The sequence below is a fragment of the Pelobates fuscus genome, chromosome 1, assembly GCF_036172605.1.
Source record: "Pelobates fuscus isolate aPelFus1 chromosome 1, aPelFus1.pri, whole genome shotgun sequence".
Taxonomy (NCBI): Eukaryota; Metazoa; Chordata; class Amphibia; order Anura; family Pelobatidae; genus Pelobates; species Pelobates fuscus.
In genome coordinates this window covers 241,080,340-241,097,089 of record NC_086317.1, presented here as the reverse complement: position 1 = coordinate 241,097,089, position 16,750 = coordinate 241,080,340, and the positions used below count along the sequence as shown (strand labels likewise).

At 43.7% G+C, this 16,750-nt stretch overlaps 1 protein-coding gene across 1 annotated transcript in view; it reads right to left on the bottom strand.

Annotated features, from left to right (window-relative positions):
- Nucleotides 1-9,320, bottom strand: part of SYNC (syncoilin, intermediate filament protein) — a 30,669-nt gene extending 21,349 nt beyond the window's left edge. The window contains exons 1-2 of the mRNA XM_063455933.1: nt 9,084-9,320; nt 6,977-7,757 (exon numbers count right to left, since the gene is read on the bottom strand). Coding sequence (XP_063312003.1) covers nt 6,977-7,757; nt 9,084-9,250 — 948 coding nt within the window. The 5' untranslated portion in view covers nt 9,251-9,320. The remainder of the gene's footprint in view (nt 1-6,976; nt 7,758-9,083) is intronic.
- Between the last annotated feature and the right edge of the window lie 7,430 nt (nt 9,321-16,750).

Below are 16,750 nucleotides of genomic sequence, written 5' to 3'. Positions count from 1 at the left end.
TCTTTTTCAAGCCATTATCTAAGGCAGGGGTCCTCAAACTCCGGCCCCCAGATGTTTCTGAACTACAACTCCCATGATTGTCTGGCTATGTAATTCACAGAATCATGGGAGTTGTAGTTCAGCAACATCTGGGGGGCCGGAGTTTGGGGACCCCTGATTTAAGGGGTCAAGGAAGGGTCTACATTCGATTGCTGTCCCTTTCATTATAATTGCCAACTGCTGTATATGCTAATTACTACTAGGTCTACGTGCACATCCAGGTTCCAGTTCTCTTATAGCTAGAGATCCAAATGAAGCTTTAGAATGTGTTTGTGCTGATAAGGAATATAGAATATGTCAAATTACGTTTGCCTGATGTGTCCAGTATTCCAGTTGCTTTTGCCGTTTCATTACTCAGCCTAGGCCAGGAATGCCAATTTCAAAGATTTTATCCTTTTTTTACACTAATTTTTAATCCCTCCCAAGGATTGATGGTTAATTCAATTTAAGAACTTATAAATTACTGTTTATGCATGCATGGCACCTTGGAATGGATAACAAAGCACACTCATGCACATCTGGTGAATTATGGGAAGATGCTGACCCTAGCAGGGCCGGATTAACATAGGGGCTGATGGAGCTGCATTATTTTACACACTACTCTTAGGGTTGCCAGGTATTTCTCATGTATTTCTTAGGGTTGCCTGGTGTTTCTCAGAAGTATTTCTCAGGTATTTGAGGTTGCCTAGCCAGTGCCGGTATTGCAGTAATACCGGCAATACAAATGTCTGTCTCAGTATAAACATATTATTCTGCAATACCAGCACCGGCCAGTAGGGGTCGCTGTCTCTCTCTACACACTGACCCGCGGGGAAGCAGCTCTGCGCAGAGAGTCCAGACAGCAGCTCCGAGCCTGCGAGACACTGGGGAACATGGGGACCCCAAGACACTAGGGACACAGTGACCCCATGTCTCCCAGTGGCCCCTAGTCTCTCAGTGTCCCCATGTCTCCCAGCCAGTGTCCCTAGTGTCTCTGTGTCCCCATGTCTTCCAGTGTCCCTAGTGTCTGTGTCCCTAGTCTCCCAGAGTCCCCTAGTATCTCAGTGTCCCCATGTCTCTCCCAGTCTCTGAGTGTCCCCATGTCTCACAGTGTCCCAATGTCTCTAAGTGTCCCTTAGTGTCCTCGTGACATTGGGACACTGGGAGACATGGTGACACAGACTCTAAGGGACACTGGGAGACATGGGGATACAAACACTAGGTGACACTGGGCGACATGGGGACTCTGAGAAACTAGGGGACACTGAGAGACATGGAGACACAGGGGGACACAGGGAGACATGGGGACACTTGGAGACTTTGGGAGATATGGGGCTATGTCTCCCAGCCAGTGTCCCTTGTATCTTAGTATCCCCATGTCTCCCAGTGTCCCTGGTGTCTCTCAGTGTTCGTAGTGTGCCAGTGTCCCTAGTGCCTCAGTGTTTCCTAGTCTCCCAAAGTCCCCTAGTCTCCCAGTGTCCCAATGACTCCCAGTGTCTCAGTGTCCCCTAGTATAAAAGAAAAATCTCAGGCACTCAAGTCTCCAGTGTCCCCTGTGTATCAGAGTGTCTCAGTGCCCCATGCCTCCCAGTGTCCCTGGTGTCTCTCAGTGTCCGTAGTGTCTCAGTGTCCCCAAGTATAAAAGAAAAAAATCTCAGGCACTCACTGTGATAGATTTAAGCAGGTTTATTGGACACTGCAATGTTTTGACCTGTACCCAGGTCTTAATCAAGTCTCCAGTGCCCCCTATATATCACAGTGTCCCCTATGTATCACAGTGTCTCAGTGCCCCATGTCTCAAAGTCACCCAGTGTCCCCAAGAATCTCGCTGTCCCCAGGTCTCCCAGTGTTCCCTAGTATCTCAGTGTCCCCATGTCTCCCAGTGCCCCAATGTCTCTCAGTGTCCCCTAGTGTCATGGGGACACTGGGAGAAATGGGGACACAGACACTAAAGGACTGGGAGACATGGGGACACAGACATGCCCCCTTTTTGTGTATGTTCGCCTCTTTCGGCAGTTCTGGTTATGTGATTTGTGTCAGTGGCCCACCCTCTTACGCGATCCATAGACTTCCTGCTTTACTGGACACTGCTGTTAGGGTATATGGATTTACTTGAAAGATGAAAGCATAAGATTAGTATAGGGTATGTATTTTCTCATAGCTGCATCCTATGAGTTTCCCTACAGCACCATCTCCACCAGATACATGACACTCAGGAGGTAGGACTGTTTTAGTGTTTTTGATCAATAATATTTTGTAATTAGGCTCATCATAATTGTCAGCACCAGGCCCACTGGGCTCTTAATCTGGCCCTGGACACCAGTATTTGGAAGTACTGGACAGATAAGTGTATTTTAGACTTGCCTCATCTGCTCTGATCACCCAAGTAAATTCAGGGGGAAGGAAGACAGAAAAGTGACAATCTCTCTTTAATAACATGATCACACGCTAATGTAAAACTTTAATAGTGTGTATTTTAGGAAAACAATTGTTTTCTCGTTCAAGAGCGCAGATGAGGATTAATGTTGTGACCAAGCACTCTATATAAACTAGTTTTCAGTGTCATTTTAGCATTTTTTACTGTCCTTGTGTTTGCTGATTTACCTTTTCTCACATCATCCCCTATTGATTGAAATGTCTCTGTGTAGCAGGTGCGAGAATGATGTGCCAATGTCTGCTTTAGTAGCTGTATGAGAAAGTAAGGAACCCCAACTTCCTTAGTTTGTTATTTGAGCTATATTCCAACCTGACTTGCTGGAAGAACACTTCAGATCTCTGGCCATGTCTGTGATATTATTGCTCCCTATTAATAGATGCTGGATCTCGGAGGAAGAAATCATGCCAGCAAGAGAGGAGGGCAAGTACAGGGGAGATGGCTCAGATTTCACTAGCAGCATATCTCACTGATTGAGACGAGCACTCTAGGGACGGAACACTACTACACTTATTTTTATAATTCATGTACATAAACTGCAGCAATGTATCTTGAGACATATATAAATAAATATATATATATATATATATATATATATATATATATATATCATGAAATGAAATGAAATGAAGGTATTGAAGTACAGGTATCCTGAATAACAGTAAAACACTATTTTAGAGCATTGGTGACTATCATTAAATATCAACTGTTAAAAGTCCTCAAGCAACAAAACTGTTTTTGAACAGTTTGACGTCTTACCTGGGGTCAGCTGAGCACTGCTCCCTCCTCTACCACAATCTCCCAAAAGCCAGAGGTTGCTCAGAAAGAACTTCCGTTAGCTCTCCTGAGCTAAGCCCTGCAGTGCTGATGTAGCGGAAGCGGGTAGCGGCGTCTGGTGGACCCACAGTAAGATGTCAAACTATTGCAAATTGGTTTGATTGCTTACAATGTCGGGTACTAGAGCTAAGGTTACGATGTTTGGAGTGAACCTAAATTCATGGACGTACAAATATTCATTCTTTATACTAACACATTGTGCACTTGGTTAACTCCAGGTATCAAGCATAACTCTAGTTGCTGCTGCTGAAATCTTACAAAGTGTCCACTCCAAGCCCTGCATTTAGCAAAGGAAAATGGGAACCATTCCAGGGCAAAGGGCTAAGTGTGAACAAGCAATCCCTTGGTTGCCATGGTGATTGTCTTTAAGCAAACTACTATATAAGGTAAAGAGTTGAGACATGCTGATTTGCAGGATAACCCTCCTGCTAGTTTTAGAAATGTCCTATGGGTTCTGTCTCATAATACAGTGTTCTTCACACTCATGCCAGATCGTTCAATAACTGCAGCTGCTTGCATCCCGGGTCACCTTAGGCCATGTTTATCATAATAAACAGGTGCGTTTCTAACCAGAATGCTAAAAAGAACTGTAAACACATAGCTGCCGTGATTAGAAGGAAAAAAAAATCCTAAGAGCATTTTGTGGCTAGTATGCTCACAGATGTGCACATACATGTGCACACAATTCATGTCCTCTAATTTTGCCATGATGGGTATGTCTCAAGGCAATCAGTATGTTGCAGTCTAGTGTCCTTTCAGGCTTGATCCCCAATGAGATTACTTACATGTTCTCTCATAAGTACACATGCAGTGATAGAAGAGAAGAGCTGTTCAGTAACGTAAGTAAAGTTACTGTAACACTAATGGTTAGGATTAGGGAGTATGCAACAAAACTGAGATTTGGGGTTAAGTTTTTTGAGCAAGTTAAATTTAACATATTACCAATCTATATAACTTTAAATGTAATGCTAAACCTAACCAAAACAAAGTTCTAAACCTACATATGACCTTAACTCATAATCTTCCCCTTTTAAAATATCATCTAAACATAACCATAACTCTTACCTTATATGGACACTGTAGACACTATAACTATTTCATCTCATTGAACTTGTTACAGTGCCTGGAGTCTCCTTGCACTGTCTCTCCATTCAGTGTAAAACCATTTTTGAGTAGTTTAACACTAAATAAGGGTCCCTGGCTTCCTATAGCCCCACTCCCACTGGAAGTGTGTCTAAGGCAGAGATTTCACATATCCTTCTAGCAATACCGATGCATACCTGAATGTACTCTGTGGTAGACTGAAAGCGGTCAGCTGACACTTTCAGCCAATCATAGATGCTCAGACTAATGCTTCCTCATTAACCTGAGCAGCATGGGGAGATTAGTTGCAAGGAACTCTTGTATAGCATTAAAACATTAAGTTGTAAGCATGAGAAGAAGCAGTTATGGTGCTTAGAGTGTCCCTTTAACTTCCACTTAAAAGAAACATTCCAAACACTTACAGCACACTAGCTTTCTGAAGTGCATTATGTGTGAAGAGAGCAGTGGTGTATTTCCCACAAAGCTAACAAGGCATTTGCCTTGAGCGGAATCCATGGGGGCAGCAAAAAAGCCCCCAAGTGCCCTGGCAGATGCCTTGTTAGCCTCTTTCATGGGGGCCCAAGAGCTGGCCAACTGGCCACCTTAGAGCCACTCCGAGGCATTCAGATGCTCACATAGCAGGCGGGCGGACTATGATGTCACTCCAGCTCCCGGCATCACTAATCGGCGCGCAAGCGAGCTAAGCAGGAGGAATTTAGCTCCTTAACGGCCTCCACTGCGCCCACCCGCCCACCAGTCCATCCGCCCAACCGTCCATCCAGCCCAGCAGCAGCCAGCTCCACTGTCTGGACCCCAGGGAGGAATCCACTCCAGCCCTCCCAAACGTAGAGTGGCTGGGTGGATTTAAATTAAAATGTAAAATAAATATATATTTATATATATATATATATATATATATATATATACATATATATATATATATATATATATATATATATATATATAAATATCATTTGTAAGTGTGTGAGACAATGTAAGTGAGTGTAAGTATGTCAGTCTCAGGGTGTCTGTCAGTGAATGAGTGAATGTGTCTGTCTGTCAGTGAATGTTTGTCTGTCTGTTGGTGTATGTCTGTGCTGTGAGTGAGTGTGTATCTGTTAGAGAGTATATGTGTCTGTCAGTGAATGTGTGTGTCTGCCAGCATGTCTGTCAGTGAATGTATGTGTATCTAAGAGTGTGCGCCTGTCAGTGAATGTGTGTGTTAGTTTGTGTCTGTCAGTCAAACTGCGTGTTCATCTTAAACAGGTAGGGGCGGGGCAAATTTAGATTGGGGGTGGACAGCATGATTCCAATACACATCACTGGTAGAGGGCCATCTTTTTTCATTTTACAAAAAGTGCAGAAATTAGCACTTTTATAAATGAACCCTGTTACACCCCCTGGCTGTCAGTCAGACAACCACTCCTGTTACTTCCTGGTTTGGTTAGCTCAGTGGCGCTAAACTCTAGAGGCAGCATTTGCTCAGAGCACCTGCCTTGCAAAGATCTCTCATTGAGCTTCATCGAGAAGTCTGTGATTGGACAGCCACAGAAAGTCTAGGCTGAGTAAGAAGTGGAAGGTTTATAAATGCTGCAGAGATGTTTTTAGATATATCACAATGAAAAAAATGCAAGGGGTATATTGGGTGGTACTAAATTGTTAACATATCTATTTTTTGCATTTGAGTGTTTCTTTAAACCGTCATAACTCCTAAACATTAGTGTCAATTAACCATTAGTGTCACCTACATTTTACTAACCTTGCAGGGTCTTACAATGACAGATCTCTTGAGCTATTGTGAGCACACATTCCTGAGATCTCAGGTAAGATCACTATGGGTAGAACACTTGTGCACGTGCATAGCATGATTTGGCATAACATGAGCATCTTAATAAGATTAACCTTAGTATCTCTCACATCTGTCCTTAAAATACCCTGAACAGACTACGTTTAAAAAATATCCCTTAGTATAGCTGAATTTGCTGGACTGAGCAAATGATTTCCAATTTTTTGTATAGGGCTATGGGAGGCTAAGGGAATTAGAATGAATTGTATACACTCCATATCCAGAGCCCTTATAGCACTCTTTATGCCATTAAGTCACAAATTGCAAAGTAATGAAATACACATTCCTCTAACACTCATTGCTAAGGTAGCCAGCAAAAACTCATCTGACCTTGTTTGACCGACTCAAGATAAATAGAGAATTCTACTTAAGTATTTGTGTAACTGAATTACAGGACCACAAAATCCTTATTAACCTCTGTGCTAGCATTGTCAGATCTTTTACAGACACCTATGAATTCTGCATTCTGTTAACAGGACTTGAAAGTTTTTCCTGGTAGTATGTGGCATTCATGTGCTCCCAGTGTGAAATAATTTGCCTAGTTAAGGCTGCGATCTTAAAAGGTACCACAATGATTAGTTTCACATACTGCTGGGTAGCACTCACTATCCATGTCCGTCAGAATACAGAATCCACTAAACTCAGTGAAAAGGTAATCCTGCTTTTTGTCTATTCACAGGGCATTTAGAAGGCAGTAGTACCCTGTTATTACTTTTTTTCCTGCAATCATTCTCCTTGTAAATTCACTACATCCATACCCGATATAGCAGCACCTCATTGTCTCTTTTCTTCTTCAAAAGAGAAATCTGCTCCTGTAGGCTGCGTTGCTGAACCTGTAGATTGTAAGCTTCTCCCTGTAGTGGCCTGAGCTCTTCCCGCAGCTTTTGCAGCTCCTCTTGCACTGTATGTAGTGCACGAGCCCCTCTTTCACAGCGTTCCAAAAGCTGCAATAACCTAGGCTCATACATCTCCTCCAGGGAGCTCTGCTGTTCTTCAATTAGGCTTTGTAGTTCTGCAGACAGACGCCTTCTGTCTTGCAGTTCGCGTGAAGTACGTCTGCTCCGAGGGGTTCGGAGACGTTGCTGTTGATGGTCACGTTGCTGAGAAGAAGTCTCACGGAGTTGAGTGAGCTCTTCTTCTAACCGAGCACCTAGTTTTTCCAAGTCGTCTTGTTCAGCTGCTTTCTGCTCCAGTTCCTTTCGCTGGTTGTCAAGTTGATACTGACAAGCAACACACTCCCTTGTTACCCTGAACAACCTGCATCTGACTACCCGAATTTCTTCCTTTAGTGCATCTCTTTCGAGTTCGACCCTTGCACGCTGCCCAAACGCCTGTACCACCTGTTCATGTGCCTGCCTCACCGCTTCCACAGAAGGCTCCCGAAGCACAGCCAACTCACGAATTAGTTCATCACGTTCCCGTTCTAAGTCCTCTACTGCTGCAATACAAAACTGGAATCTTACCCCTAAATCTTGCAAAGAAAGGGGTTCTTGAGTCACAGGAGGTGAGATACTGGCCATATTTGGGTCTTGATTCTCCCTGGAATAAGAAAATATCAAGCATCACTATAAACTGCATTTGTTTATCAAGATAAACTCTTTTGTTCCCAGAAGTCTGAAACTAAATCCATTCATTTACTAAGCACACTTGTACCGATATGTTAAATGACACCTAAGCAACGTTAAAGAACAACCAAGTCGATTTCTTGGAACACATTGTGGTGTAGTACACATTACTAAGCAAGCTCATTTGTGTTTTATTGCTAATTCACAGTTACAAATCAAAAGGCCTTAGAAAAATCTATGTTGACATTAATGTAGCAAAGGGTTACCCTCACATCATTCTTAAATGCCTATTTCAAGGTTCTTAGTTCCATTTCTTTTGGCACTGAGACCAATCCATAGATAAGATCCAGTGTTTAACCTATTAGGTGCAGAACAATTTTTTGAATGTCATTGGCCATTATAGTTACTGGTGTCACTGTTCTCTGTAACTCTAAAGCAGTATTTATTTTATACAGTCTAGAGCAGGGGTGCCCAAAGGGTAGATCCCCAAATGTTTTAAAACTACAGCTTCCACAATGCTTTGTCATTCTAAACGCATGCAAAGCATCATGGGAGTTGTAGTTCTTTAACATCTAGCTACCTTTTGGGCACCCCTGGTCTACTCTAGGGGATCACTTTACCCGTTTAAACCCTTAAGGACCAAACTTCTGGAATAAAAGGGAATCATGACATGTCATGTGTCCTTAACCCCTTAAGGACCAAACTTCTGGAATAAAAGGGAATCATGACATGTCACACATGTCATGTGTCCTTAAGGGGTTAAGGAGTTAAAATGCAATGTTTTGCCCACTCCTCTTTTAATAAATGTGTTAAAAATCTCAAGACCTAACTATACTTTTCATGATAACTGAAAGGCAGACTAAGCAGAGAGACTTTATATTCAATACATACATACAGAGTAAAAGCTTACAGAAACATAGGGGGGTTAGTCTCTAAACATCAAACTGTATTGATCTGTATTGAATTGAATAAAAATTAAACATTTAGGCAAAACTGCTGATATGAACAAATTATCCAACTTGAGTATTTGTTTTCCATTTACTAAAACTTGGTGTTTAGTGAATAAGCCCCAATGTCTTTATATAGCAGAAATGTGGCGAGAAAGTGTTTGAGTCATATCTGCATTTACCCAGCAGAGACCCCCTGACTTTAGGCTGTTGGGCAGTGTCACAAGCCTTGCAGGAACAGGGCTGTACATCTGCCAAGTTTTATCATTTCGTTATACAGGGATCACCCAGCCCTGTTTCATTTACCTTCTTATAATCTAACCCTTTGTATGCTTTTAAATTCAGGACCTTACCTCTCTTCCGGGGAGCTCTGTCTTTCCTCTTCTGCACTGGACATTTCATCTGCACAGACAGACCCTTCTGTTATTAATAACAAATTGTGGTGAAGAAGCTGAGGGTAAGGTGCACCTCCAACCCATAAATGCACAGCCACTGGGACAGACTTGCAGGCTGTCACCATAGCCCACTCATTCACAGCACAGGGTGGGATAACATCATTCCCTAATGCCCTTCCAACTGGGCACGCCTGAAATGACTCTGCAGCTCCTTCCCTGGCAGAGCTATGCAGTATGTCAGGGTTAATCCATGCCAGACAGACTGGGATTGGCTAATGCACTAGGCCTGTCAACTGCAGCCAGTGTGATTAATAAAGGAATAGAAGAAGTCTGCAAATTGGATAAAGCCAGCATTGATAGGGAGATATTGTGCATACATCATTTGCAAAAAGGTTTTCAGTGTAATTTGTCCCATTCCCAGCGGCAGAGATATTCTGCAGGCCACCTCACATCAGGGGTGGTACTTGTTTGGTTTCAGCTGAGGCTGACAGGAGTTTGAATCTGGCTGTGTGTGAATGCTGGGGTAGTGCAAAATGATGATGTAGAAACTGCATTGTTTACATTGCAGGTTTAATACACCTTTGATGGTTGTCGTCTTCAAAGCCACTAGAGGCGTTTCCTCCACCACCCCCGGGTTAGCCCCCCCATATTGAGAATTTGATCAAAACTTTATTCCATTTGTTAGATCTTTGTTAGATCAGGTTTGATCAACAATTTTTTTTGTTAGATCTACTCTAAAATATGCGATATTAACAATCATTGTCAGGGGGGGCTAACCCGTAGCCAGCCCCCCCTCAACAAAAATTTGTACAAAATGTTGTTGATTATGATAGCTCTACGTTAGATCAGGTTTGATCAGGCAAAATTTTGGTTAGATCTAGTCTAATTACTGAGATATTGCATATATAATTGGGGGGGCTAGCCCCCCCTCAACTGAAATTGTAATTTTTTTTAATTGATTTTGGTAGATATTCGTTAGATCAGGTAAGATCAACAGTTTTTTTTGTTAGATCTATCACGCAAGAGGCGGTATTCACTACTTAACTTTGTGGGCGTGACTACGGGTTAGCCCCCCCTCAAGTGAAATTTTAATTTTTTTAATTGATTTTCGTAGATATTCGTTAGATCAGGTAAGATCAACAGTTTTTTTCGTTAGATCTATCACGCAAGAGGCAGTATTCACTACTTAACTTTGTGGGCGTGACTACGGGTTAGCCCCCCCTCAAGTGAAATTTTTATTTTTTTTAATTGATTTTCGTAGATATTCGTTAGATCAGGTAAGATCAACAGTTTTTTTCGTTAGATCTATCACGCAAGAGGCGGTATTCACTACTTGACTTTGTGGGCGTGACTACGGGTTAGCCCCCCCTCAAGTGACATTTTTTTTTTTTTTATTGATTTTGGTAGATATTCGTTAGATCAGGTAAGATCAACAGTTTTTTTTGTTAGATCTATCACGCAAGAGGCGGTATTCACTACTTAACTTTGTGGGCGTGACTACGGGTTAGCCCCCCCTCAAGTGAAATTTTTATTTTTTTTAATTGATTTTGGTAGATATTCGTTAGATCAAGTTAGATCAACAGTTTTTTTTGTTAGATCTATCACGCAAGAGGCGGTATTCACTACTTAACTTTGTGGGTGTGACTACAGGTTTGCCCCCCCTCAACTGAAATTATTTTTTTTTTTTATTGATTTTCGTAGATATTCGTTAGATCAGGTAAGATCAACAGTTTTTTTTCCATAAGATCTATCACGCAAAAGGCGGTATTCACAATCTTATTTTAATTTTGCACATAAATATCAGTAAATTTTCATATCAAGCCACAGGTGACATCATAATTTAGGGATTTGTTAACACAATGTGTAGATCATTTTCAATATTTCTTTTTTTTATTCTCTACATGCACAGTATTGAGGTGAGAAAGTCTAGCATATGCCCAGCCTGAAGTTATTAGTGATATTTGAATATGCATGTATAACCTGAGTAATGCTGTGTATTACTGTGTTAATAAAGGGCATGCAGTGTGTGTCCGTGGTGTTGTATGTTTGTGGTAATACCGTATATACTCTAGTATAAGCCGACCCGAATATAAGCCGAGGCCCCTAATTTTACCCCAAAAAACTGGGAAAACTTATTGACTCGAGTATAAGACTAGGGTGGGAAATGCAGCAGCTACTGGTAAATTTCTAAATAAAATTAGATCCTAAAAAAAATATATTAATTGAATATTTATTTACAGTGTGTGTATAATGAATGCAGTGTGTGTGTATGAATGCAGCGTGTGTATGGGGGCAGTGTATGTGTGTGGGAGCAGTAGTGTATGTGTATGGTGGGCAATGTGTGTATAGGGGCAGTGTATGTATGTGGGGGCAGTGTGTGTGTATGGGGCAGTGTATGTGTATGGGGGCAGTGTATGTGTATGGGGGCAGTCTATGTATGTGGGGGGCAATGTGTGTGTGTGGGGGCAGTGTATGTGTGTAGGGTATGTGTGTGATAAGGATGGGGGGCTTTTTTAATGTTTTTTTTTTATATTTGATAATATGATTTTTTATTTTTTTTATTTAAAATATACATAATGCCCCCCTCCCTTCTTACCTCTGTTTAGGGAGGAGGGGGACATTTCTCGATCCCTGGTGGTCCGGTGGGGAATCTCTGGTGGTCCATGTAGTGATAGTGAACTCTAGCCCCGGTCTCCAGGGCTAGAGTTCACTCTCGCGAGATCCGGAGCGTTGCCGTGGCAACGCTCCGTGCTCGCGAGAGAAGGACCTGGAGGAGCTGCAGACTGAGCGCCCCTGGGTCCTCTCTCTCTCCCTCCTCTGCCGGCGGCCAGCAAACAGTGCCTGCGGACCGGAGAGGGAGATCTCTGATCTCCCTTTTGGTCCATGAAGGCACATTGCAGGGCTGGCGCTTGGACAGGGGAGAGGGAGAACCTCGGATTCTCAGGGGGGGGTGGGGGGATCCGCCAGTGACACTACTCCCATGAACACACTGCCCCCCACAGATAGCACCCCTCACACACACTGAGCCTCACACAGACAAGAGCCTGAACAAAGTGTCTGTCCACTGATAGAGCTATATAGGCTTAGAGAGCTAGTAATATACTTCAGGGCTTCCCAAACTTTTATGGGCCGAGACCCACTTTTCAAAATGGTAATTTTTCGGGACCCACTTGCTTTTAATGCGTATTTTAAAAACACCATGGCAATCCGCTTCAGAGGCATACAATTGGCACACCATGGCAAACCGCTTTAGAGGCATACAACTGGCAAACTATAGCAATCCGCTTTAGATGCATACAATTGGCACACCGTGGAAATCCGCTTTAGATGCATACAATTGGCACACCATGGCAATTCGCTTTAGATGCATACAATTGGCAAACTATAGCAATCCGCTTTAGATGCATACAATTGGCACACCGTGGAAATCCGCTTTAGATGCATACAATTGGCCAGTGGCGTACACACAACCCATGGGGCCCCGGTGCGAAAACTGATCCGTGGGCCCCCCCCCCGCGCTTATTCTGCGCGGGCTGGGGCCGCAACACATGGCGGCGGGCACCTGGTAGCAGGGCTGCGACCCGTGCGACCGCGGTATGTACGCCAGTGCATGCATAAACACATACACTTAAAGGACCACTACAGACACCCAGATCAAATCAGCTCAATGAAGTGGTCTGGGTGCCAGGTCTCTCTAGTTTTAACCCTGCAGCTGAAAACATAGCAGTTCAGAGAAACTGCTATGTTTCACTGAGGGTTAATCCAGCCTCTAGTGGCTGTCTCATTGACAGCCGCTAGAGGATTTTCTGCGATTCTCACTGTGAAAATCACAGTGAGAAGACGCTGAACGTCCATAGGAAAGCATTGAGTAATGCTTTCCTATGGGCGGTTTGAATGCGCGCGTGGCTCTTTTTTTTTTTTTTTTTTTTTTTTTTAAATTCTTTATTTTCATTGTGCAATGTTCAACAACGTTGCCTCCATGGCCCCAACGGCTCATGCAGGCGTAATTATAGCATTTCGTACAATTTTCGTCTCATTGGCGATGTTAGCATTAGTTTTACACTTCTTAATAAGCACAACATATAACATGTAACGTAATAAACATAAAGGTACGATCCGGACTCATGGAAACGTCTGCTACCGTAGTATATGCCTAAGCTATCTCTATATTATAGGCAACCTGAGTGTCGGGCTGAAGCGTAATTTGCACTTTTTTTTTTTGGGGGGGGGGATATACTGGGCTGTTCGGTCATATCGCATGTATCGTCTGTGCCGCTAGTGACTTTGTTAGGTAATAGTGTGGCCCTGGCATAGAGGGTTGGCTGATATATGCGCGCGTGGCTCTTGCCACACATGTGCATTCGGAGCTGAGAGGCGGATCGGGACGGAGAGATCCCCAGCGCCAAGGGAGCCCGGCGCTGGAGAAAGGTAAGTGCTTTAGACACACACACACACACACTCTCATGAACAGACTCAAACATTTACTGACAGACAGACGCACACAAACATACTCAGTAACAGACACACACACTAACACACTCACTAACACACACTCACTAACACACACACACACTAACACACTCACTAACACACTCACACACACTCACTAACACTAACACACTCACTAACACACACACTCACTAACACACACACACACACACACTAACACACTCACTAACACTAACACACTCACTAACACACACACACTCACACTAACACACTCACTAACACTAACACACTCACTAACACACACACACTCACTAACACACACACACTCACACTAACACACTCACACTAACACACTCACACTAACACACTCACTAACACTAACACACTCACACTAACACACTCACTAACACTAACACACTCACTAACACAATCACTCACACTAACACACTCACTAACACAATCACTCACACTAACACAATCACTCACACTAACACACTCACTAACACACTCACTAACACAATCACTCACACTAACACAATCACACGTTTTTTTTTTTGTTTTTTTTTAAATTTAATCCCCCCAGCCTCCTTACCTGTGTGAGAGCTGGGGGGATTCCCTGGGGTCCAGTGGTGTTGCTGGCCCTGCTGTCACCCGGCTGGCTGGCGGGCGCGCGAGGGAGCACTGTCCCCTGGGTGCTCCCTCTTCAGCTCCCTCGCGCGCCGCGTACTGATGCCGGAGCCGGAAGATGACGTCATCTTCCGGCTCCGGCATCAGTGCGGTGCGCGAGGGAGCTGAAGAGGAAGCACTCAGAGGAGAGTGCTCCCTCGCGCGCCCGCCAGCCAGCCGGGTGACAGCAGGGCCAGCCTTGGGGGGCCCGGAGATGGCCAGCTCCTGGGCCCCCCAGCAGAAGAGGCTGGCCCTGTGGGTACATACCTGGGTCGCAGGACGGCCGGGCCCCCTGGTGGGCCGGGCCCGGTCGCAGCCGCGACCCCTGCGACCCCGGTATGTACGCCACTGCAATTGGCACACCATGGCAATTCGCTTTAGATGCATACAATTGGCATACCATTGCAATCAGCTTCAGAGGCATACAATTGGCACACCATGGCAAACCGCTTTAGAAGCATATAATTGGCAAACTATAGCAATCCGCTTTAGATGCATACAATTGGCACACCATGGCAATTCGCTTTAGATGCAAACAATTGGCATGCCATTGCAATCAGTTTTAGATGCATAAAATTGGTACATCGTGGCAATCAATTTTAGAGGCATACAATTGGAACATCATGACAGCTTTAAATACATAAACTTGGCACACCATGGCAATCAGCTTTAGATGCATAAACTTGGCATATCATGGCAATCACTTTTAGATACATAAACTTGGCACATCATGGCAATCAGCTTCAGAAGCATTCAATTGGCACACCATGGCAATCAGCTTTAGATGCATAAAATTGGCATATCATGGCTTCACTTTTAGATGCATAAACTTGGCACATCATGGAAATCAGCTTCAGAAGCATTCAATTGGCACACCATTGCAATCAGTTTTAGATGCATAAAATTGGCACACCATGGCAATCAGCTTTAGATGCATAAACTTGGCATATCATGGCAATCACTTTTAGATGCATAAACGTGGCACATCATGGCAATCAGTTTCAGAAGCATTCAATTGGCACACCATTGAAAACAGTCAGATGCATAAAATTGGCACACCATGGCAATCAGCTTTAGATGCATAAACTTGGTATATCATTGCAATCACTTTTAGATGCATAAACTTGGCACATCATGCCAATCGGCTTCAGAAGCATTCAATTGGCACACCATGGCAAACAGTCAGATGCATAAAATTGGCACACCATGGCAATCAGCTTTAGATGCATAAAATTGGCATAACATGGCAGTTTTAGAGGCATAATTTTGATATATCATGGCAGTTTTAGACGCAGAAACTTTACACATCATGGCAATCAGTTTTAGAGACATACAACTGCTTACTCACAGACTCATAATCAGAAATGTTGTTGTCCTGCTCTTTCATCCAGGCACCTCACATTGATTATCCTAGTGGTGGAACTAATGTAGAGAGGACCGTGGTGCAAGTATGTTTTCTGGGCCCCCATCTAGTGAAAGTGTGGCCAAAAGGTAGATCTCCATCTGTCGGAGAACTTCAACAATAATATGCCAGATGGAGATCTACCATTTGCAAATCATTGCAGGGTTATATTTGTGAGCAGTGTTTGAATGTAAGCATGTTTTTGTATTAAGTATATGTGTGCATGTATGAGTGTATTTGTATGTACTGTTGCTATTGGAATGTAGTGGTGTACTTGTTTGTAATGTTTGCATCTGAATGCAGGGGTGTTTGTATATGTAGTGTAGGACTTTAAATGCAGGTGTGCTTTTTGTGTGTATTGTTGGTGTTTGAATGAAGGGGTGTTTGTAGATCATTTTAGTGTTTTAATGCAGGGGTGTGTTTGTATGTAATGTTTGCGTTTGATTGCAGTGTGTGCGTGTGTGTAGTGGATGCAGTGTGTGTATATTGTGTTTATAAAATATACATATACACAATGTGTGTTTCAATGTAAGCATGTTTTTTTGTATGGAGTATGTGTGCAGTGTATACACACACACACACACACAGACACACAAATACACAGCGATACACACAATGACACTTAGTTTCCCACACACAGATACACAGACACTCATGTACACAGATACACACAGACACACAAATACACACACACACTGACACAAAAGGACACGCAGAGACAGGAGGTGAGGGTGACAGTGTGGGAGGGAGTGTGTGTACTGGTAACAGTGTGGGGGGCAGTGTGAGAAAGGGTTACAGTGGGTGGGCAGGGGGAGAAAGGGTTACAGTGGGCAGGCAGGGGGAGAAAGGGTTATAGTAGGCAGGCAGAGGGAGAAAGGGTTACAGTGTGGGGGGGGCAGGGGGAGAAAAGGCGACAGTGGGGGGGCAGGGGGAGAAAAGGTTACAGTGTGGGGAGAGGGGCAGGGAGAGAAGGGGTTACAGGGGGGAGGGCAGGCAGAGAAGGCGTTACAGGGGGGGAGGGCAGGCAGAGAAGGCGTTACAGTGGGGGGAGGGGGGCAGGCAGAGAAGGGGTTGCAGTTGGGGGGAGGGTAGGCTGAGAAGGGGTTAC